General features: G+C 34.1%; 1 protein-coding gene across 1 annotated transcript; it reads right to left on the reverse strand.

Moving 5' to 3' along the window:
* Positions 1-20,525: 20,525 nt before the first annotated feature.
* Positions 20,526-21,461, reverse strand: LOC124251748 (olfactory receptor 8D4-like). The gene has a single exon (XM_046684581.1). The coding sequence runs from the start codon at positions 21,459-21,461 to the stop codon at positions 20,526-20,528; it is 936 nt and encodes a 311-aa protein (XP_046540537.1).
* Positions 21,462-26,482: the final 5,021 nt, after the last annotated feature.

Raw genomic sequence — 26,482 nt, forward strand, 5'->3', positions numbered from 1 at the left:
AATGGCTGCTAATTCAAACTGGTGCACAAACAATAGATACCACCTAATATAACATCTGCACACAGCTTCATTCTTCATAGAATTATTATTTAAGCATTTGCCTCTCCCACCAATCTATATGACTCTAAAGGCAGAGACTAAGTCTTGTTGATCTTTCTACCTCAGGAGCTTAAAGGTGTATGACACATAATAGAAACCAAGAAATATTGGTTAAAGAAAGAAGGAAGAAAAGGGAGAGGGGGCACGAGAGGGAGGGGGAAAGGAAGAAAGAAGGAAAGAAGAGGAGGTAGAATTTCTGGCATTGATGCCTGGCACAAGGCAAGTATTTGGAGTGTGTTCTCTTCTGTCACCCTCACATCACACCACTCCTTTAGACAGTAGGTCTGCTTCTCCACTTTTGAGCTGAGTCACACAAATCGATTGTATTTATCAATTATTAAATCACTCAAACATAATTCAGGATTTAATCCACCAATTCATTCATTCAGTCGCTCACCAGATCCATCTCTAATATTTACAGGTCCCATGGCAAGAGTACAAATGGAGACCAGTATAAACGTCTAAATATTTAAAGTTAAAACTCAAGCTAATAAACTGTTAAATGAAATATATTCTGACTCATTTGTTGAATATACTTTCATAAATGGCCCAGAAGGCCAGGTTTGATTGTGGAATTCTTGGTCACCTTGGACTCTGCTCTGGAGGGTGACAGGATGGAAAGAGGCAACTCCATCCAGCTTGTTTTCTCTTCACTCCTGCCTAAGCACTGCACATGAGGAGCCTCCTTTTATGTGTGTGCTCCCCAGTTTGCAAATTCAAGCTCTGTCTCCTGCCCCACCACCCAGAAAACAGTGGTCACCTTTTGGCTAACCCTCAGAACTAAGGGTGCACTTACTTATGTCACCACCCATCATTGGGAATACAGACTTAGAAATGCCCCTGCTGGTGGGATTAGGGTGATTTGGGCAAAGTCCTGAGTACTGGAAGCATAGGGAGAAGAGGCAAACTAGGGTCCAGATGGGCACTTCACCCCGGCTCCTCTGATGCCTCACCCACCATGAAGTTAACAGGTGAGAGAAGAGTCCTGGCAAAGAATTCTTCGGGGGGCCAGCCCGGTGGCACAGGAGTTAAGTTCACGGGTTCTGCTCCGGTTGCCTGGGGTTTGCCCGTTCGGATCCAGGGTGCGAACCTATGCACTGCTTGTCAAGCCATGCTGTGGCAGGCATCCCATATATAAAATAGAGGAAGATGAGCACGAATGTTAGCTCAGGGCCAGTCTTCCTCAGCAAAAAAGAGGAGGATTGGCAGCGGATGACAGTTCAGGGCTAATCTTCCTCAAAAACATTTAAAAATTTAAAAAGAAAAGAATTCTTTGGGCCTGGGTCTAAACGTAATACCACATCCAACAAACTGAGTGCCTACTTTATACAACACTGTTCTCTCTATTATATGTTTTCAATAACACGTGAAGGAAAATTAAAAGACACATTAAAATAAAAAAATAAAAACGAACCACCAGAAGAATGCAGAAGATAGGGAAGACTTGGAAAAATTTAGCTGGGAAATATTTTAGTGTTTGCTCAAATTCCCACTTTTCAAAACGCTTCAGTTCTGAGGAGAATAATCTAAGCTTGTGCTGCCTAATACTATAGCCCCTAGGCACATGTGATAATTTAAAATTAAACTAAATTTAAAGCTCAATTTTCACGTTACACTAGCCACATTTCAAGTGCTCTCAATAGCTTTGTGTGGCTAGGGGCTCCCATGTTAGCCAGTGCAGATATAGAGCATTTCCATCGTCACGGAAAGTTCTACTGAACAACACTGAGAAAAAATCTAGCTTCATCTTGACCTTCAAAATGAGCTTCATTAATGATATTGATGAAAATCATGCAATGATCTTGAAGGTTAGTTGCCTTACAATGATATGTTGCCACTTTTGAGTTCCCTATCAATTTAACTCTTACACTAAAGAGTTACTTGAAAAACTGTAGTGTAGGCACTAGCTTCAAATAATCTTATTCCAGACATGAACCTTTTATAAGATCAGCTACGGAAGCTTGAATTTCTGGACAAGCTGTTCTACCTGGGGCACCATAGAACACACTAGTTTGGATTCAAGATCCTACGAACAGCCTGACAAAAACCTATTCTTGTGGAAACTACATCAGAGAGCCTACATTCTAGTTCTAGTTTTGCACTAATATATGTGTGATCTTGGGAAAGTTACTTAATCTCTCTCAACTTCAATTTTCCTGCCAGTAAAAGGAAAATGATAACAGTATACCCAGTTTGCCTCACTGAGATATTTAGATATGATTTATAAATATATATGTTATGATTTTTTTTACAACCTCTATCTGTTTTTAAGCAGATTCACTGGTGAGACTGAGATAGGAAAGAGAGTTTACTCTAGTTCGTCATACCTGAAACCTTTCCTTAGATTTGATGGGACCTTCGCTGTAACGTATCTTATAGCTAGAAATGTAAATGTAGATTTTAGTTTTTTAACTGGCATAGCGTGTTTTTCTTCAACATACGATTTTAGACATAATTCTTTACATATGTGTGTGAATTTTCTATTCAGTCCAATTCAGTAATCATTTATTCTCAGAATATTTTGTGTAAGCAGAGAGTACTAGCAACTACAGAAATAATGAATAAGTTATTTAAGATCTCCACCTTCTTGCATATCATTTTAGATTGAAAGATAAGAAAATAATCACTTTGTAAACTAAGCATAAAACAAAAATTAAGAATAAATTTAAAATGTGATAAATATCTCTAAAACATTACAGGTACAGTGCTATTGGGAGGAAAAACATCCTTCCTGCCTGGAGAAATAAGGAACTGTGAGACCTCAGGGTCAGGAGTATGTTTCCTTCATCTCAGAGTCTCTACTGTCAAGCACCTTGCAGAAGCTCAATATCCATAACTTCGGCTAGCATTATAGAAACAACATTGATAGAGAGAGTAATGTGCGCCCTGCATCATCTGTACAGACCCTGGCCTTTGGATCCATTAACTGCACACCTGTATAATGTCTCTCAATTGTTCTAAATCTAATCTGTACAATGTGGGCAATGATGCCTACCTCACAGTTTTTTATACTGTAAAATGGGGATAATAACATTTACTCTGGAGAGCTGATTTAAGCGTGAAATTTGATAATGAATAGAAAGCTTTTAGCCTAATGCCTAGAGGAGCACTAGATAGCAATATCTTGAATATAAGTAAATGATAGCATATCTTGAAATTTAGAATGTACTTTTAGCTATCAGAAATAAGGTAGGACAGAAAGGATACATTTCAGAGGGAAGGGATAGATTAAGGAACTATGTGGAGGTGTGGCAATGGAGGAAATGTCGGGGTAAAGTCAAAATGTCTTGTTTGAAATAAAAATAGTCATAAGAGATAATATTGGAAAAGTAGAGAGAGGGCAGATTGTGAGCTTAACTTCAGGTAAATCCCGATTTTGGATAGAGGGAGGGTATCCAACTTAACCGTTACTACCACCTAGCTGTGGCATTTGAACATCCAATATAAGTAAATGATTTAAAATTTGTGAATTTTCCTAGTAGAATCTACTAGGCTAGTAGGATCAGAAGTACTTAGGCCTTTTGTTTACTCTATTTAAGTGAACCTGTATTGCTATTAACAAAGGAAACACTTACTCTAACTTTAAATCTTCTTCCTCATCCTAAAAGTGGGGAGACCATAGCAGGAAAAGTCATCTTAAACTAGAATACAAAGTCACTCTAGTAGAGTTGAGGGCCAGAGAAGTGAAATGACATGCTAAGTTCTCAAGTTTAGTCAGCAGAACAGCAAAAACTAAACTCTACATCCTGTTGTCAGAGGAGTAATTTCAGGATCGAATACCTCCAAATGAATGAGAAAAAGCCAAAGAAACACATGAAATATCTGTGGTTCACTTACCTGGAGCTTCCCATTAAAGACACCCCAAGGGCAACCACTGATATATAAATTCAGGTCAAAATATTTAAGACTGCAAAGATTCCATCAGACCCTTGAGAGGGCTTTGGGGAGTAAAAGTTGGCTAGTTTTAGTGCAAAGGGATTATAGACAAAGCAGGAGGTAAATACCAGGCATGGGGCAGGCAAACCTGCCTGGTGCTCTCCAAAGCCAAATGTCACTGGGGACCACACCCAGGACCAGAGCATGGAGGAGCAATGACTCAAGTAAACCATCCCTGTAGGATAAATTATCTGCTCTCCTTCTAACTTGGAGATTTTTTTGCATCACCACACCACAGCTTACAATTCAAAGATTAAATTTGCAATTATTTGTCTCCAAAATTCTCTTTTTGTATCTTTCTTTTGCATCCTAATTTATAACTATGCTAAATTACTATATAGATCAAAGATTTAAATGTATAAAGTAGATCAATAAAACAGTTCCCTGAGAAAGTAAGAGTTCAGCCAACTACCTCAAACCTGCTCTTTAATCTGACTTTATTGTTCTCTACTATTTGTTTTTGGGAAATTATTCTTGTTAAAGATTTTAAAGGTCATTTATGTATTTGATAATATTTTATGCATATTAATGAGGTAAATTATTAGAACATATCCCTGAAAGATAAGAAAATTTTAATGAGTGCTTGTTATATATTGATTTTCAGAAAATTTATTCCAATTTAGGTATGTGAGATATCCAGTCTCACCACACTCTAGCCACCAGTAGATATTATCAATCTTCACATCATTTTTCAATTGAATTTTCTAAAAATCTAATTTTAATATGCATTTCTAACTATTATTGAGGATAAATAATTATTTTGTCTTTTAAAAATTCTTTCATGACTGTCATATTGATAGGGGTGTCTCTGTTCTTTGCCCAGATTTTGCATTATTTGTTTTGTAGTCCTTGTTTATCTTCTTTGTGAGTTATTTATTAAGAATAGAAGTTCTATTTACACATAAATAAGCACATATTTACACGCACATATGCATGTGTATGTATATGTAGATAGGTATATATTTATTTAAATATGTTTATGTATCAGGCCAGCCTGGTGGCATAGTGGTTAGTTCACGCACTCCACTTTGGTGGCCCAGGGTTCACAGGTTTGGATCCTGGGCACAGACCTAGCACCACTTGTCAGGCCACACTGTGGCAGCATTCCACATAAAATAGAGGAAGATTGGCACAGATGTTTGCTCAGGGCCAATCTTCCTCACCAGTAAAATATATATATATATATTTGTGTTGATATGTGTATTTATAATTTCCATAAACTGTTACGTTCTTAACTGTTTTGTGGTCAAGACAACTTTTTTTGTCTTTTGAATACTATTCCATGGTTTCTTTGTTTGCTTTTTATGTTTAGAAAGTCTTCCTGAGTTCCAATATTCATCCTATATTACCTAGGTTTTATTCTTGTGTCCTTTTATTTACTTATTTTCTGTTGAAATCTATGAATAGTCTGGAAGTTTCTCAGGTGAAGAGCTAACATTTTTCTAAGGAGCTGAATTTTCAAATTGTATCTATTGTGTAACTTACTGTTTGCCATTGGTTTGTATTATTTCTATATATTGATTTTCTATATATATCAAGATTTATTTCAAGAATATTGATTTCATTCCATTCAAAATTATGTCAGTTCTCTTACCAGTATTACCTAGCTTTATTTGTTTTTTAAATAATGCATTCATATATATTTCATCTCTTTGAAATTAGCCATAAACTCAGAAAAATATTAGAGAATGGTAATAGCAAACATCTTTCTCTTCTTTCTCTCCTTTTAGTTTTATATATAGCTTTTCTAATCTGTTGAGGTAAAATCATTTTATTACGAGATTATTAAGTACTTTGAAGTTTTTTTGGTTGTTTTGTTTTATTGAGATTATCAATATTTTCTAATTTTATCAATTCATATGAAATACATTTGAATACATTCCTTAATATAAAGAGATTTTAAAATTTATGGATGCAATTTTAATGTGCTCCTGTTTTTATTTTAGTATTAGTTTTAGGACTTTTACATCTGTATTCATTGGTAAAATCATCGTTTAGAGTTTGCCTTTCATGCTGTCTTGGTAGACTTTGACATCAGGATTATACCCAAAGAATTTGGACTATCTTAAGTTTCTCTACATTCTGGAAAATTTACTTCTTGATGGTTTTTATAGAACACTCCAATAATATTTACTAGGGTTGGATCCTGCTTTGGAAGAAATTCTTTGTAACTTTTATTTTTTAATTTGCTTAGGCTTTAAATTCCTCTTTGAGTTAATGTAAATTTTTTCTTAAAATTGATCCATTTCACTGAGACTTTCAAGTTACTGTAGAGAGGTAGGTACACGTTTTATTTTTACTTATTTTAAAAATCTCTCTTTTATCATCCATTCCCTGTTTCCATTTTGTGTGTTTATTGTTTCCCTTGTTCTTATTTTCAGTTTTATTGGTATATTCATTTAAATAATTGGCTATTTCGTGTGATTATCAATTCTTTGATTTTCTGTTTTCTGATGAATGAATTTCAGGCTTTATATTCATTATTCTCTTTCTTCTTTGCTTAGGATATTATCTTCTCCAGTATCATAAATTTTTTGCTTAGTTCACTTATTTATATGCTTCATTTGAAAAAATTAGACCATCACTTTTCTTATGAGTATTTAGATACATCTTATAAGGTTCATGTAAAATGTTATCATTGTTGTTACTTAATAAATAAACCTCTATTAGAAATATTATTAATTTTATTAAGATCCTAGATGTCTTTAATACAATTTTTACAAGCTTTTTAATTTTATGATTGTTTCAGCAAGAATTTATGGCTTGCTATAACTTTCTATGTCCTACTTAGAGTGAGAAATTTAATATTTTTCATTTTTCATTTACTGTAGTAAATTTAAATGCCCCAAAAATGCATCAATTTGACACATAGCATTCAAGAAGTTTGTTAGCTTGTTTAAAAATATATACACCCATGTAACTATGACCACAATCAAGATTTCCATCATCTCAAAAGGAAATTTTAAACTATGTTTGGAATACCTTGGCTGTATTAATCTACTTTTCAACTGTAAATTTTATGAAATCTCAATTCATATCAAAAATTTCTGATGAAAATTTAGCATCCTAATTGAGAAAAGATCTAAGTATAAAATACATACTGGATTTTGAAGTTTTCTTCAAAAACTGAAAAAAATCTTCAAATTTAGTATTTCTTCAAATACTGAAAAAAGAACATACGATAACTCATTAATGACATTAATATGTTAATGAATTATATTGAAATATTTTAAGTATTTTGGATTAAATAAAATATTTTATGAAAATAATTTTCAACACTTTATTTTTTCTTGTTTAATTGTGGCTACTAGAAAATTTAAAATTACACCTTTGACTCACATTAAATCTCTGGGACAGCACTGCTTTAGATAGTATATAGGTGGGTCTTGTTTCTCTCATCTCGACTGACAATCTCTGCCTTTCAAATGTTTTCAGATCATTAATAGATAATTTAATTATTGACATAATTGGGTTTAAATATACTATTTGTTACCTGTTTTCTTTGTTCCATAATTTTTGTTGTTCTCTTGTCCCCTCTTTTCCTGTTTTATTTTTTAGATTTATTGAATTTTATTTTAATATTCCATTTTTTGCTTACCAGATACTCCTGTCTTTTTTTTAATTTTTAGTGGCATCTCTGATGTATACTGTATTAATCTTTAATTCATTATACTCTACCTTGAGATATTATACCACTTCTTGTGTAATGTAACAGCCTTACAATTATATACATATCTTTTCCATCTTTTCCTCTATATTATTGTTGTCATACGTTTTATTTCTAAACATGGTAATAACCATATTATACGCAAGTTAATATTTTTATTGAAATGATTACTTTTTAAAATTGTTTAAATATAATTTCAGACCCATAAAATTTATATGTATATTCATACAGATTCTCCAAGGGTTAATGTTTTACTATATTTGCTTTATCATTTTCTGTTTCTGTCTTTATCTATCATATATTTTTCTGAAACAATTTATGCCCCTTTGCCTCTACGTACTTCATTTGTGTTTCCTAAAACAAGGACCATCTTTTATATAACCAAGAACAATTCTCAAAATTAAGGAGTTAATACTGAAAAATACTTCTATCTAATCTCAGACCTTCCTTAGACGTTGTCAATTATCCCCAGAGGTCCTTTATAGCAAACGAAAATCTAAGATCATCTATTGCACGCAGTCACCATATGTTTTTAGTATCCTTTTCTCGAAAACAGTTCCTTAGACTTTCTTTGAATTTCGCACAATTGACATTTTTGAAGAGTACTGGACAGTAATTTTATAGTTTATCTCTCAATTTGTAGTCATTTTGTATTTTTTCAGGGTTGGGGTCAGGTTATACACCTTTGGTAGAAATAGAATAGAAGCAATTTCCTGTTCTCAGTGAATTGTATCAGGGGCACACGTTGTCGATTTGCCCCTTACCAGGGATATTAACTATCATCATTTGTTTGATGTGAGGACCACCACGTTTCTCCATTGTAAAGCTACTATTTTACTCTTTCTACTTTATAAGTATCTTCTGGAAAGATACACTGTGACTAATCTCCTTAAAATTTCACTTCCTAGTTTTAACATCCTTTGACAATTCTTGCATAAATTAATTATGATGATGATTAACAAATGATGATTTTCTAATTCTGTTATTCTTTCTTCATTTTTTAATTGGCTTTGCACTGTGAGAAAGAGTGTTCATTTATTTATGTGTTTATTTACTTATTATTTATCTATTTATATTATTGTGAACACTTGAACTACTATTTTATTCAAACGATTAAAATCTTTTATTGTCATTACAGTTAATCCTCATTATTTGTGGATTAAATCTTTGCAAATTCTTCTACTTGCTAAAATTTATTTGTAAGCCCCAAATCAATACTCCTAGTGCTTCTGTGGTCAATCTCAGACATGCACAGAGTGGCAAAAAACCTGTCACCCGACACACATTCCCAGCTAAGATCAAACAAGGCAATGATGTTTTCTTGGTTCAGGTTTCATAATGTAAACAGACGCTACTTTCATGGTCTGTTTAGTGCTATGCTTAACACAAGTTTTTGCTTTTTGTTGGTTATTTCACTGTTTAAAATCTTCTCTAAGCATAGAGCTAAGTGCTGTCTAGTGTTTTCTAAGTTCAAAAATGCTGTGATGTGCCTTATGGAGAAAACTCATGCATTAGATAAACTTTGTTAAGGCATGAGTTATAGTGCTATTGGCTGTGTTGACACAAGTTATAGTGCTGTTAGTTAAGAATTCACTAATTCACTGTTTGTGGTGACTTTATTGAAGACATCTTCACAAATAATTTATATTAATTCTCAAATTTTCCTGGATTTATCCAGTGGAAGCCACTTTAAGTAGGATCCTGTGTCCTTTTGGCAAGTATTCATCATTTTGTGGCACAAAATGAGATTACAGTTTCATCTTGTACTTCTTTGCCCCCAAATTGGAATCAACTATTTCTCTAAAGAACTCTGATTCTTTTAATTTGATAATGATATGTTAAAACTAAAATATGGGCTCTGGGTATACTCACTGCTATTGGGGTGCCATTGCTTTAAGCCATCTAAGCAGACGGGGTTACTAAATAGATATATGTACATGCCTATACTTATACATGCACATCCATATACATGCAAACACATTTATGTCTATTTCTGCTCGTACATATATACATATATACATGTCATATATATATGTGTATATATATATATATATACGTCTGCACTGATATTTTCAATTTCAATCTATTATGACAGTGTTCATTTTATGCTTCCCATTTTTCATATCCAAAACTCCCTTCCAACAGTGAGAAACTTGGTTCCCATTATTCACAATGTATTTACTTACTATTCAATACTAGAATATACAGAGTAGTTTCAGAATTGCTAACAAATGACTCTGATATAAAAGAAGCCTACTAACTAGGGTTCAATGTTTGCTTAGAACTCTTTTTGTTTTAACCTGAGGGCATATAGTCCAAGTACCATATTCAAAGTTTACTTGGATTACTAGCATTCTTGTTTTATTGTCCAAAGGTTTTTCATTTAAAATATGGTTCTGTTTATTTATTTGTGTTTGTATTGAATTTTGTATTCTCCCCTCCAACTTTATTGATTTTATTTCCTTTTGTGAATCTATGAAACATTAGATATTCTCCCAATCAGAACTTTAAGATGTACAATATGTGTATTCAGGGAGCACTAAATCCCCTGCACATTTCTTCTATTCTGTCTACCTAATTCATGCTCATAACCATTCATTCTTTGAGTTATTCTTCCAGTTCTTATTTTTGAGCAGATCAGATTCCATACATTTTTCCTTATTTCCAATTCCTTTTTATATCAAAGAAAGAATACCATAGATACTGTCTTACTCTTTGTTTTTTTCACTTAGCAATATATCCTGGAAAGAAGAACAAAGGTGGAGGATTAAGACATAATAAAGCTACAAGACAGCATGGTATGAAGCTAGAAGACAGCATGGTATTGGTCAATAATAGACACATAGGCCCGTGAGACAGAATAGAGACCTGAGGAACAGACCCACACAAATATACTTAACTTATCCTTGATGAAAGAGTAAGGCAATTTAATAGAGAAAAGATAGTCTTTTCACCAAATAGTGCTGGAACAATTAGATGTCAATATGGAGAAAAAAATAAATCTAGACACAGATCTTACACTTCACAAAAAATAAATCACAGACCTAATTATAGACAAAATACTAAAAAACTTTAAGACATAGAAAAAATCTACACTACCTTGAGTGTGAAAATGTGTTTTAGGATACAATACAAAACATGACCTATGAAAGGCAAAAAATTACAAAGTAAGCTTTCTAAAATTAAAAATATCTGCTCTGTGAAAGTCACTGCTAAGAGAGTCCAACGACAAGCCTCAAACTAGGATAAAATGTTTGAAAAACATATGTCTAACAAAAAATTCGTATTCAAAATATACAAGGAACTCTTAAAACTAAACAGAAAACAAACAACTCAAGCAAAAATAGTCAAAATATCTGAATGGATGTCTCACCAAAATTATATAGAGATGTCAAATAAGGATATAAGCTGATGCCCATCATCATTTGACATCAGGGAATTACAAATTTAAACAAAACAAATTACCACCACACAACTATTACAATAGGTAGAATTTTAAAAAGAATAACAGTACCAAATGTTGTCAAGCATGCAGAGCAAGAAGAACTTTAAATATAATATTACTATACTATACTGCAATTGCTCTCCTAGATATTTACCCAATTGATTTGAAACATCATGTTCACACAGAAAACCTGCACACTAACGTTTATAGCAGCTTTATTCTTAATTGCCAAGAATTGGAAGGAATCAATGCCTTTCAACAGCTAAGTGGATAAATTGTGCTGCATTCATAAACTGGAATATTATTCAAGAATTAAAAGAAATGAGCTATCAAGCCACAAAAGGAAGGAGAAATCTTAAATGCAAATTTCTAAGTGAAAGAAACCAATATAAAAAGGTTACATCTTGTATAATTTCAGTTGTATGATATTCTGGAAAATGCAAAACTGTAGATAGTAAAATAATCAATGGTTGTCAGGGACTCAGGATGAGGGGAAAGGGATGAATGGGTGGAGCACAGGGGATTTTTATTCTGCATGATAGTGAAATGATGGATAAAAAACAGTATGCATTTGTCAAAATCCATAGATACAGCACAAAGAGTGAACCTTAATGTATGCAAATTTTTAACAATCATTTAGGAGTTTAGGTATCCCAGTAAAGAATGAAGACTGTGACACACAATAGAATCCACTATTGCAAATGTATGAAACCAACTCACTGAAAGATATTGGGGCAAAGGTGCTGGCCTAAGTATTTTTGGAAATTAGTAGAGTCTGTAAGTCTAAAGGCAAATGAACTGCACATAAGCACTGTACTCTCGTTCTGTACTCTAGAACACTGTATTCTATGGGGTATAGGTTAGCTATTCTGATACTTCAGTACACGTATACTGGAAAAGAGCAATTATGGAAATAGATGATTGGAACCAATTTTTCACTGTTTGAATGTGAGTTTACAGATAAGCAAGAGGAGAAAGTCAAAAAGATCCATATGAGAATGGATGAGAGTTGGAAACAAGATAAACCTATGTTTAACTTAATATAGATACAGATGGTTATATATGGAAATATTTATAGATATGTATATATACACAGGTTAGAATAAAAACACATTTTTTTTATCTGTCACGTGAAAGGGTCTGAATGATACTACACTAAGTAGCAATGAGCATGCCTGGTGCCCAGACCTTGGTTTCTAATACATTCTCCAATAAAAGGAAACAGATCTCCTTGGAGGACTCTAGGATTGGGCAGGAAATGTACAAGATTAGCCTGGAGCATCTTGTAGGGATAGAAAGTAGAAAGTTATCAAAAAGATTGATGCGGGCGTGTCAAATTGGGAGCATCAATTTTGATGGGGTAACCAAAATTGGTGGGGAAGCACAGGAGCAAATTGAATGGCCAAACCAAGCCTGGAATAACTGGAGTGAAAAGTAAAGTAACATTGGGTTATAACCCAAAGTACAAAAGAAGTATCTGTGAGTCAATACTGATATAAATAAATGATTGACTAATTAAATAAATGAATAAGTGAACAAATGAATGAATGATGAATGAATAAATAGAGACAAATCTCTCTTGCAGAAGAATTCCAAATAATTTATGTAAATAATCCACCCTCAAAAATAGGGAGTGTAACTTCCCACTCCTCCGGTGTGGACTGCATGAAGTGACTTTTTCCAAAGTGTACAGTATGGAAAGAGGGAAATACAGTAATTTTACTTTGGAGAAACCTGACAAACACCACCTCAGCTCAGTGAGCAAGGTCATCATTAACAGTCACAAATCATGGTGATAGTATTTATGCTTGCTATGATGTGATAAAAATGGCAGTTTACCTTTGTGGTCTGCCTTCCAATAACCCATTATCCCAGTCTAATCATGAGTAAAACATTACACAAATACCGATTGAGGGACATGCTGCAAAATACCTGACCAGTATTCCTTCATACTGTCAATTGTGATCTCCCAATATTGTCAACAGACAACAAGGTAATGTGGTATTTTGGATGGAATTCTGGAACATAAAAAGCCTGGTAGGCAAATATTAAGGAAATTTGAATAAAGTGTGGACTCCAAGTAACAATAACCTATCAATGGTGGTTCATTAATTGTAACAAATATGTCATACTAGGGTAAGATGTTAATAATAGGGAAACTGGGTGTGAGAACTCTCTGAGATATCTTCTCAATTTTTCCGTATATGTAAGACTTTTAAAAATGAAATTTATTACAAAGAACCCAATCAACAGCAATTCCACATCAGTTCATAGAGATTGCCTTTGTTCTTTTTTATAGCTCTATGGTACTCCATTGTAGTGTGATGGCCATAGTTTATTCAACTGCTTTCCCATGTATTTACTTTTATATTATTTCCAATATTTTCAATTGCAAAACAATGCTATAATGAATAATTGCATGTAATTTCACATTGTTGGAGTGCATCTTCAAGGTAAATTCCTTAAACTAGGATCACTGGGTCAAAATGTAAATGCACAGGTAATTTTGTTAAATATTACCAATCTTCTCTCCACAGGATTATATTAATTTGCATTCCAATATATTAGAAAGTCTGCTTCCTTACAACCTCACCATAGACTGCGTGGTTATATGTTTTGATTTTTTCCAACATGATATGTGAGCAATGGTATTTCATTGTAGTTTTAATATTCATTTCTGCTATCATTAGTGAGGTTGAATATCAAGAACTATTTTTGCATATCTTTTCTTTGTGAATTGTTTGTCCATTTCTCTACCATGTTTTGAACATTTTTCTTGAATTTTAAGAGTTCTTTATAAATCAGGGATATTATCACTTTTCTATGATATATGTTATAAATATTTTATGTTTTGTTTATGGTGTTTTTCCAATGCAAAAGTGTTTTTTATTTTTAGAGAGCCATATTATCAGTCTATTCTTTTGTTGTACATAAACTTTGAATCATAGTTTTAAAAAATTCCATAAACTCACCTTAAAGAAAAATCATCTGTTTTCTTCTGATGCTTGCACATTTTATTTCTAACGTTTAAGTATCCTTATATATTGTGAGGTCTAATTTTAGACCTAATTTTATCTTTTTCCAAATCCACAACTAGCTGTCCCAGTATGATTAAAAATTCCATCTTTGCTCCAACGATTTGAGATTCTATCTTCATCATAAGTAAAATGTAATTTGGCCTATTTCTAGTCTTTCTATTCTTTTCCACTTGTCTGAATGCTTGTTCAAGTCAGTACCTCACTTTTTAAATACAGAGGCTTAGATATGTTTTGATATTTGGTGAGGCAAGTTTCCCCTCCTGTATTTTTTTTTGTACTTATACCATTTTAAAGTCCTTATTCCTGTTTTGTTATTTAATTTTGAACTATGTGGTGTTGAATTTTTAATGGTACTCCTTAAATATCACCTATCGCCTACACAACAATTAATGAGCTTATTCAGCTTTCGTCTTCTCCTCTCTTTTTCCCCTCTGTTTTAGGGCATTGTTTCTAGTTTTTCAGAACAAATGCATAACATATGTTATATTCACATTACAAATTATTCTTTTATTATCACCCCAAACTTTGTTCTTTTCCTATGTCTACAATAAAATATATTAAAGACTTACCATCAGTATTTATAATAAAGTTTCTATGGTAATCGCTCAATTGGATGAAGTCCATCTTCCAGTATATTCCTCAAGAAGAGTTCATAGATATAGGATTCCTTGAGCTCTGTACATGCTTAAAACGGTTTTTCAATAGCATTGATACTTGAAGGAATGCTTAGTTGAATATAGAATCATCATTTCAGCTTTTTTTATTAGTCGCTTAAATGATACTTCATGTCTTGATGTATAAGTTGTTTTTGAGAAGTCTTATGTCAGCCTAATTCTCTTTCCTTTTTAGGTTATTTGTCTCCTTTACCTTAAGGACTCTAGGAATCTTATAACTGTATCAAGATATTACTGATAGAGAATCATTGCAAGTTAATTTTCCCTGATAAGAATTTAGCCCTTTCAATATGTAGATATAGGTCTTCTTTTATTTTTGGAAAGATTTTGTGAGATTATGACTTTAAATATTAGTTCTGGCCATTGTTTTGTATACCTTTTTCAATGACTCCAATTATATGGATCTTAGATATTCTTCACCTTTCATTCCAACGACTTTCTCACTGGCCCTTTCTACATATTTATTTATCTAATTTTCATTCTCTTAGTTGATTTCCTGCTCCTCTTCAATCCCATTATTACACTTTTATTTGAATCTCTTCTTCCTTGACCACCTTTATTTATTTTTTTTAAAGATTTTATTTTTCCTTTTTCTCCCCAAAGCCCCAGTGGTACATAGTTGTATACTTTTAGTTGTGCGTTCTTCTAGTTGTGGCATGTGGGATTCCGCCTCAGCGTGCCTTGATGAATGGTGCCATGTCCGTGCCCAGGATCCAAACGGGCGAAACCCTGGGCCACCGAAGTGGAGCACTCAAACTTAACCACTCGGCCGTGGGGCCGGCCCCTTGACCACCTGTATTTAGTCTTCATTTCTGATAATGATTTTGTCATTCTCTTCTATATCTTTCCTGAGTTTTCTTCTCATTTTAGTTCTTTTTTTAATCCATTTCTATGTTTAGTATGGAATTTCTGATTTAAGGAAGTTTATCATATACCCAGACCCTTGTCTGAGGAAATTTAGTTTAATTTGAAGTGTTGCATTACAGTTTTCCTCTGCTTTGCCATTGGATTTTGAAAGAGGGGAGGGACTTATTGCTATCTAAATTGTTTGGACTCTCATTTTCTGCTTTCTTGTTTAGTAGTTGTTACACAGATAAAAACAGTTGGTGCCTGTCCATTTCCGTGAACAGGTATAGTCATTTGGGATTTGAACAAGTTTCCTAGTTTAAAAGAATCATCTTCTATCAGTGTATCAAAGCACAGTTCTTCACTAGCTGGCTTTGGTGGAGGTGGAAAGGTAGAAGAGGATATAGAAAGATTACGATCTTCCAGGTTTTGGCCTGTAGAATCATAAATTATCTCCTACTTCATATTTCCATTCACCCTACAGTTTCCAAAATGACTCTTTCTCTTGCTTTTAATAGCTTCCTTCTCCAGAGTATTATTTTCCCAAGACTGCCTCCTCACATCCCCCACACACTGTTAAACTCCTTCATTATCATAGGTGCTCTAATCTACAGGTACACATTTTTAGTATTTCACAAATAAAGTGGACTTTCTTTTTCTGGTTATTTTAGATCAATTTTAGTTCTGCTTCTAGTGCTCATCTCTACTCTTCCATACAACGTTTTTCAAACTGCTCCTACTCTCTACAAAGCCATGTGGCAGAAGCATGGGAAACAGCAATCTTAAATGTGCTGTATATGTCTTTGTTTAAATGCACTTTGAACTTTCTCAATCTTATTATAGTGCTATGGGCTTTGTGTGGCTTCATTTTGTCCCTTTGTCATGTTTTATTGGTTTTCTGGAGGAAATGATGGGAGTTTTAGATTTGTGTGGCTTCCATTACCTCAACTAACCAGAATACCCTTACTTACATATATTTTTTCTGAAGCATATTATTTATTACATTTTGACTAGAATTTTAAACTACCATAATCTTGTTTTAATTATACTTTTAAATTTAAATACTTGTAGATCCATATACTGTTGCAAGAATGATACAGGGGATTACATGTGTCATTTATCAAGTTTTCCAGCATAATAACATCTTAATAAACTATGTAAAATATCGCCGCCAAGGTATGAGTATTGATTCTTTCAAGATGCAGAACAGTCCCATCGGCACAAGGATCCCTTATGTTGTCCTTTCATTGTCACACCTACCACCTTTTTCTCCCCCATCCCTGATTCCTAGCAACTGCTAATTTTTTCCATTATTATGTGTGCCATTTCAATAATGTTATATAAATGGATTTACACAGGATGTAAACTTTTGAGAGTAGCTTTTTCTCTCAGCATAATTCTCTACAAATTGGTTTTGTGTATCCATAGTTGATTCCTTTATATTGCTGAATACTATTTCACAGTATGAGTGTTTCACAGATTGCTTAACTGCTCACTCACTAAAGATCTACATTGCTTCCTGTTTTCGACCATTACAAATAAAACTGCTATTAACATTTGTACACAGATTTTTGTGTGAATATAAGCTCATTTCTCCGGGATAAACACCCATAAATGCAATTCCTGGGTCTTACAGTGGCCACATGATTTTATAAGAAATTGCCCAACTTCTTTCCAGAGTGGCTATAAAATTTTCCGTTTCCACCGGCAATCTATGAAATTGCCCAGTTTTTTTGGCATCCTTGCCAGTATTTGACGTTGTCATTATTTTTGTTTTAGTCTTTCTGATAGGTATGTATTGATATCTCCTTTTAGTTTTAATTTACATATCCCTAATGACTAATGATGTTTAACATTGTTTCATGGCTTATTTGCTGTTTGAATACTTTCTTTATGATAATGTCTATTCATGTATTTTGCCCATTTACTATCTGGATTATTTGTTTGCTTACTGTTGATATTATTTTTTTGGTGAGGACGATTGTCCCTGACCTAACATCTGTACGAGTCTTCCTCTATCTTTTGCATGTAAGATGCTGCCTCAGCATGACTTGATGAGCAGTGTGTAGATTCATGCCAGGGATCCAAACCTGAGAAAACTGGGCTCCTGAAGTGGGCCACGCAAGCTAAACCACTATGCCACCAGGCCAGCCTGAACTTTACTGCTAAACTTTGAAAGCTGTTTATATATTCTAAATTCTAGTTCTTTTACTTTTATGTGATTTGAAAATATTTTCTCTCACATCATAGCTTGTCTTTTGAGTTAACTTTTCAGGTATGTGGATTAGGTTGAAGTTCCTTTTTTTTTTTTTTTTTATAGATGTCCATTTGCTTTAGCACCATTCATTGAAAAGTCCCCTCTCTGGTGCACTAAACTGATTTTACACCTTTGTCAAAAAGCAGTTGGCCATATTTGTGTGGATCTATTTCTGAATTTTTTACTTTGTTTTATGTTTCTGTATGTCTTTCCTTTCTTAATAACACACTGTCTTGATTACACCATAGCTATACAGTGGGCTCAGTAATGTGTAGAGTGAGTCCTCTCACTTTATTCCTCTTTTGTAAGGTTGCTATAGCTATTCTAACATTTGTGCTTTTCCAAATAAATTTTAGAAAAACTTAATCAATGTCTACCAAAAAAAAAACCTTGCTGAGGTTTTATGGGAATTCTATTAAACCTATTTTAGGAGACTTAATATCTTTACTATTGAGTCATCCAATCCATAAGCATGATGTGACTCTTCATTTATTTAGATCTTCTTTAATTTTTTTCATCAACATTTTGTAATTTTTAGCATAAAGCAACTGTACTTAAATGTATACCTAAATTTCGACTAAGCACTTCCCCTCTATTTCAAGTTTGCTGATAAACATGAATGGCTGTTGGGTTTGGAAAAATGCTTTTTCTGCATCACTTAAGATTATCATATGATTTTTCTTCTTTAACCAGTGTACATTGTGGAGATATATCCCAGGAATATATATCCCTGGCTCAGCCTGTTTTCTTGCCTCCTCTTTCGTATTTTTCTCAATTGACTTTCTAAACATGGGTGAGGAATATCTTCTTTTAAATAGAAAAATATTCCAAGCCCAACCAACCTGTCAGTAGCATGGGAGAGGCATTCCATGAGGCAGAAACACTGCAAAGAGGTATAAATACTTTATACAAAAACACAACTTTCCTTCTTTCAAAAGCACTACCTACAAGCATCTTTTAGTAACCCATATATAAATTCTATGTAAATTATTTTTGTTTCTTTGAGAGAGGGGGAAGAAGTTGGAAGTGATTTTTTACACCTTTACAAGTAAACTTTGTTTACCAGGAATAATTAGAATGCTTCTTTTTTTCCAGTCATAAGAATTGTATAACCAACTCTAATATAAAAAATGTCATTCTTTTGTCTACTTAGAAACTCAGACAGGTATGAAGCCCAAACATGGCAACTATGTAGGCTTTTATGATCTATTTATGTTATTTTATTTTGACTGGTCTTGGTGTATTTTGTTAGTTATATTTTCCTAATTTCTATTTTAATTTTATCAATATTTATCATTCTCAGGCATCAATCATTGAATTCAACAGAAAATCTTATTAATTTAAAATCAGAAGTGTGACTAAATCCATCCATTTTTTTCCATCTCTACTGCCATTACTGTAATTAAAATAACATCTAGTCTTACCAAGAGAACTGTAATGGACCCAAAGTGTTGTCCGAGTGTCCATTCTGGCCAATAGTCCCTCTTTTCCCTATCAAAACTTCCCCTAAACATACACACAAACACACACATACATTCTAAGTCTTTTCTAATCAACAACTAGAAGATATTTTTAAATGTAAAACAGACTATATCACTGTGCTTACAAACATACTAGTGGCTTCTCTTTGTACTGAGAACAAGATTCCAAGTCCTTGCATGACCTGGCATTTGAATTAATCAGCTCATTGCATTCTCCACACAGTGCATTTTGGTTGATTGTCTAAGAGTTTATTATTGAAAACCATGAACGTTTTGATTGTGTTTAATTCAAAATATATTATAAGGAGGAAATTAAAGACACCTAGTTTACAGCCTAGACAGAAACTACTACTTAAATAATAAATAGAAAGTTGTAAAATACTGCACCTATACTGACCAAGCCGAAAAAAGTTATATTTAGATAAGACTTATAAATATCATCTTTTCATCTAGATGTGATATCTTATCCTTAGAAGACCAGACACCAAATACTGAAATAATATTAGCCAAACACTTTGCTGAATCTTCTTCATTGAATTCCACTTTGATAGAACATTGGCCTTAAGCCCTTTACAAGAAACAAGCAAGAAAAGTTCTTCCATATTGTTGTGAAATTGTTGTCATGATTTCCATCACACTACTCAATATTTCCTATGTAAATATCCATAAGAGACATGTCTTTTTGAGTGAGGTAAATAAGAAGAAAGACTTTGTCTCACAAAAGAATTTGTTTTTTTTTTTTTCTGATATGTCTATACAGTCCAGCATGATTTTGTTCTCCTTTTTGGCTTAGATTCACAAAGCAAGGTAAAAATTGATGTTCAACAGGCAATGATATAAATGTTTAAATTTATAATGCTAGCTACTTCTCACTTTCATTGTTGTTGTCTTACATTTTATTAATCTTACTATATGTGAATATATTTAGTAATCTGAATATCTATAATTTCAGATATATATATTCCTAATCATGTATATCTAATTTCATCTCATTTCAAATTATTTTTAAAGACTAAGGACATAAACACATACATACATATGATTCTGGAAACAGAAATAAATCTCAGTGAAGAGCATATTAATTATGAAGATGTTTTCCTTCTTACGAGTTTCATCAGTGCATTTTTCACTTCCTTGTTCCTTAGGCTGTATATCAGGGGATTCAACATGGGAATCACAGTGGTGTAAAATACTGAGGACACTTTCTCCTGGGTGAGTGAACTGCTGGAAGCAGGTTTGAGATACATGGACATGAGAGATCCATAAAATATAAGAACAGCTGTCAAGTGGGAGCTGCAGGTGCTGAAGGCTTTGGACCTGCCTTCCTTAGAATGGATGCGGAGGATGCTGGACAGGATAAAAGCATATGAAATGATGATTGTCAGGCTCGTGGCTACCATGTTAAATCCACCAATGACAAAAATCAAGATCTCATCAATATAAGTGCTGGAACAAGAGAGTTTAATAAGTGGGATGATGTCACAGAAGTAATGTTTAATGATGTTTGATCCACAGAAAGTCAACCTTAATATACAACCTCCGTGAATCACAGCATCGGTAACACCTACTGAGAAGACAGCAGCCACCAGCAGGGAACAGACTCTAGGGGACATGATGACATTGTAGAGCAGGGGGCTGCAGATGGCCACATAGCGATCATAGGCCATTGCTGCCAACATGTAGCACTCAGAAATGACAAAAATACAGAGAAAAAACAGCTGAGTCATGCATCCAGAATAGGAGATAGCTTTATCTCTGCATAAAAACCCTGCCAGCATTTTGGGAGTAATGACAGAAGAATCACAGAAATCTAAAACAGACAAACTACTGAGGAAATAGTACATGGGGGTGTGAAGTTGAGAACTCAACCCAATTATGGAGATCATGCCAAGATTTCCCACCATGGTAACTATATAAATCCCTAGGAAGATGCAGAAAAGGGGCAGCTGAAGCTCTGGTTGGTCAGTTAATCCTGAAAGAAGAAACTCGGTCACTCTGGAGTGATTTCTTATAGCCATTCTCCTCTGAGAAATCTGTAGAGATGAGAGAAAAGAATCAAATCAGACAGGGAGAATCCCAGCTTGTCTCCAATTCCCCATAGCCCAGGTATTTCCACCTGTGAAAACACTGAATCTAGGTTATCTTATCCCCTTATCACTAAGCCTGTGCCTCCATTGATGTGCAGGGACTTTGACCCACCAAAAGTCAGCACTCAGACAAAACAGAGTAAGAAACATCTATAATCTATAAGAACCATAAATACACTTTCCCATCCCTGCCAGTGTCTCAAATTCTTTCAGGAAAATATACAACCTTTACCTACAGATTAAGAGACAAATCTAATGCTAAAGACCATGGGGGAGGTTTTCTGAGGCAAATCAGTTGCAGAGGTACACCTGAAATTTACGTAATGTTAAAAATCAATGTTACTTCAATAAAAATTAAAAAAAGAAGAAGTGACTGCGCGCTGAGAAAATACTTTTGTTAATGACATATTTGCCTATGGCTGACTCTGCCTCCAGGAATTCCTACAGAGCATATGTCTACCGTTAAGGTCAATTGTGATTTCCACGTCAAGGTTTTCGAGGATGTTCAGGAGAACATTAATTCTAGGGACTTGTTCCAAGGTGTTACATGAAATAAGCAGCCCAGTATCACATGACTTCAGACAGGCAGAGTTACACAAAGTTAAACAGATTTCTTAACTGAAGGATGTTTCAGGATATCCTAGAGGGCTACATAACACGCAAACTTAAAAAAGCATATTGTAGCACTATGGGGCTCAGAACATGTTTTAGGAAATTGTGTTTGCGTTTGTGTGTTTGTTTTATTTTAATCTAATTATAAGTTGATTTCCAGTTGGGAAGCTTATTCTTCTTACACTTCAGTAAAGAGACCTCCCAAAACTGTTTCTGCCTTCTGAATCTCTGGCTTTCCTCTGGGCTAAACCTACCTATCCCACCAAGGCCATTGAGCACAACTTAATGCACTACTAGTGCATTTCTTTAGTCCTAGTACTACTTACTAGTAGTAGTTCACTACTAGTGCACTACTTAATGCACCTTCAGCAATGCAAACAACCTAGATATTGGTGTTTCCATTGGAGACTCCCATGCAGTGCTTCCTGTCTTCCACCCGCATTTCTTCTAGGAAGGAGCAAAGATGAAATAATTTGTAGCTGCCTGTTTTGGAGTCAACCAAGGCCTTGTCTCTGAAAAATCTGACAAATTTTTCTTTTAGTGTTTCACTGCCCAACAGACCCTTCTGTTCTCTGAGCAGGTTTCCAAATTCTAGAGAATACATGACTTTTGCTTCTACTCTTCTCTCATCCTGGGGGATGGAGATAGGGAGATTATGTGCAAAAGAGAGATGGTGCAATTGCCCTTACTGTGTTGCTGAAATACATTGGAGACCTCCTTTCCCTTCATCCCTCACTAATTGGGATGCACAGGTACAGTCTGGTCACAGAGGCAAATAGCAAAGGAATGTTCAAAAAGACTCATACTCTCTGTTTTTTGCTTTTAATCTCTTTTTGTGCATGCCTTCAAATGTTCCTGAGTGTCACAAACAGAATAACCACTCTATCACATATCCAGTTTTCAGACATTTCAGCTACTTCCTGCTGGGTTCTCTATCAAAGTGAAATGTCTTCCATCCTGCCCGTGTTCCTTGTTCTGTTTCAGTGCTCTGCACCCTTCTGCCCTCTATTCAAGTCAGGTAGGTTTCTCTCTCCTATACTTCCTACTTCCCAAACATTTCTGTACTTTATGTCTTTGCCACTCAATGTGTAGTCCACCGACCCAGCACCAGCATCATTTGGGAATTTGTTACAATGCACAATCTCAGAACCTAATCCACACCAATTAAATCAGGATCTACATTTTAGCAAGATCCCCACATGATGTGTATGCACATTGAAGTTTTAGAGACATTATTTTAGGTTATTGTCTCCTAAAGCTGAAGCGATCTTTCTTACCTCTTGCTTTCTCCTCTGAACCCCTCTCTCTGCTTCTTGTCTGTGCCAGAAAGCATTACATGATCATGGAAAGCCCATCTTTGAAAATAACTTCTCAAGAAGAGCCTTTTTGAGTGAAGGATAGAACTGTGCAATTTCACATTTCTGTACTTTGCCACCTATATTTAAACTCAGAGATTCCATGGCAGTATAATGTGCATGTCCAATAGTTTATAATACCACATTGTATTGTGCTTTTGTGTTTGTAGGAAGAATTGCTAAACAAATTACATCTTAGTCCACATATAAATGAACAATGCTAACCAGCAACTACTTCACTAGCCATCTACTAAACATTAAGTACCACTAGGCTAGAGATAAAATTTTTTGTCATCTGTCTGACCACCCTCTAAAGTAATCTACTACACTGACTCACCTGATTCAGGTCACGAAATTTTTGGAATTCAAAAGCAATTTATCATTGTAAAAGGAGATTTTAAACGTTTCAATGCACCAAATAGTATTATTAAAACTATGGTAGTTGAAAATATTTTACAATGCTGGACTCTAAATCTGCATTGCCCAATAGAAATATAATACAGATACACGGGTAATTTAAAGTGTACAGAAAGCCCATTTTTTAGAAACTAGAAACAAACAGTTGAAGTCAGTATTAATATTAAAGCTTAACTTAGTGTATGTAATTATCACTTGGTATATGTAATTATCATTTCAACATGTAATGATTTAAAAATTCTAATAAGATATTTTACATTCTTTTTTTGTACAAATCTTTAAAATTCATATGTATTTTATGCCTACAGCACATCTCAAATCAAACTAGCCACATTTCAAAGACTCAGTACTCACATGTGGCCAGTGGCTACAGTATTGGACAGCAGAGGTCAGGAATATGTTTTTCTAAATGTAACTTAATTGTCATATCATGACTGCCTCTTTTTAAAAAAGCAATGAACTATGATTCTTAATATTTGCTTTCAACACCAACCCTAAGATACACAGTGTAACATTTGTCTCTGAGCTCCACGTTTTATTCTGTAAAACTTAATAAATATTTTAAAGGATTCTTGTGCAAATTAAATAAGACAATAAATGCGAACACATTTTGTGCATTGTAAGGTCTGTATAAATATATTTGTAGTATTATAATTCTTATTTTAGAAGCTGTTGACTTCACAGATTAATTAACAGATTGGACTCTAAGGTACTTATATAAGGCAAGTGGTCAGTGCACAACTGAGTCTCAGATGGATGCCCGTGGTCTCTTCTCTCTGCTCCTGTAGCTCAGGGAGCTACAAACATCAAAAACTCTAGAGCTTGTGTGGACAATCAGGAGTTGATTTGACAACATGTTTTTATACCTATACTATACGAACATCATAACTCTGAAACTTACCTTCTCCTCTGAAATGCTAGCTGAGTGTCTCTTCTATCCTCATCACTTTAGGAGTAAAGATGGGTTAATTGTACCTTTTCATCCTTGAGTTAACAAGAGTCAGGTCTAAATGAATCTGTGCCTTCTATTCTCAGTTCAACTATTTTATGTCTGGATCTATAAAGGTGAGTAATCCCCAAGGGTTTCTTGTCTCTGAGGTTTAGCAGCCTGTGTATTTGTAAGAACTGTCCCTGAGCTGGCCTATCATACTCTTCTTACATAAGGAAATCTAACCATGTAATGCGTCATATTTCCAGAGTAATGCAATTAGTATAGCCAAACATTAGGAATATATTTAGAACACAATGATAAAGAAATAGAATGGATGAGGAAAACAATATAATTTTCTCACAGAAAGTATTTTAAACTGTGGAGGTAGATTTCTAGTTACACATTTTTAAATGACAAATTATGTGATCTTATTTATTTATTTATCTAAGTATATTTGGCCTTATTCCACAGATTGGGCACACTGAAAGGAGACTCAATGTTAGAACCTTCAGAACCTTGCAATTTATTACATGAGAGTACTACCCAACCCACATCTTTCCCTGACAAGGTGTTGAATGAATGAAACACCATATATACTGCTCTATGTAGTAAGCAGTAGGTATCTTTTGAGCTCAGAGATGGAGCAGATCACTACTGTCTATAGTGATAAAGACCATCTTTGTGGAAGAGCATGTTTTAAACTGTGTCTTCAAAAGTGGGGAGAATTTATTTAAGCTGAGAGGATACAAAGGGATATTCAATATATAGACTAAGTCATCTCCACCAAGCATCTAGATCAATCAGAATACTCTGTTTTCTCCTGAAAAGAAAATCATGACCTGAAAGCCAGGTAAAATGGGCTAACTTATAGAGGAGGATCTTCATTTACTAGAACAATCACAAAATGAGATCAGCTTTTTGCCCAGCTATAGAAGTGTAATTGGTAAATAATGTACATATTTAAAGTGTACGATGTAATAATTTGGTATGCATATACATTGTAAAATGATTACCGCAATCAAGCTAATTAACATACCCATCACCTCATAGTTGCCATGTTCTTAAACTTTCAGTTATAAGATAAATAAATTCAAGGGATCTAATGTACGGCATTATTAATCTAGTTCGTAAAACTGTACTGTGTACTTGAAATTTGCCAAGAGTTCAACTCTTAACCAAATCAGTCATGAATGATGAAGTGTATTTTATTAGAAGAGTAGATACTTATGGCACAATTTTCTATCTTATCCTTAAAGTCAACCATTATAATCATCTGTTCTACTGCTACATGACCTAGCAAGTTTATTGCATAGAGGTCTACTGGACTCACATATTTTAAACACAAAACTGCAAGTTTAGTCAAGATACCTATTACCAGCCCGTGAATCATATATATTGTGAATAACGTTTATTAAAATAAATCTCAGTTCAGCCTATTTTGATCACTGTGTGTGTGTTGTGTCGCTGCTTCATCACCACACAGTTTATTTTGTAACAAAAAGTATTCGTAATTTGTTATGCGAATATCATGTGGGAGGGCTGATTGCAAAATTTAAATGAACAAACATAATGCAAAGGTAAAGAGAAATGTGCACATTGTCTGATATTCTTCTGTGTAATGTGGATGAGTCAAAGTT

The sequence above is a fragment of the Equus quagga genome, chromosome 14 (genome assembly GCF_021613505.1).
Source record: "Equus quagga isolate Etosha38 chromosome 14, UCLA_HA_Equagga_1.0, whole genome shotgun sequence".
Classification (NCBI taxonomy): domain Eukaryota; kingdom Metazoa; phylum Chordata; class Mammalia; order Perissodactyla; family Equidae; genus Equus; species Equus quagga.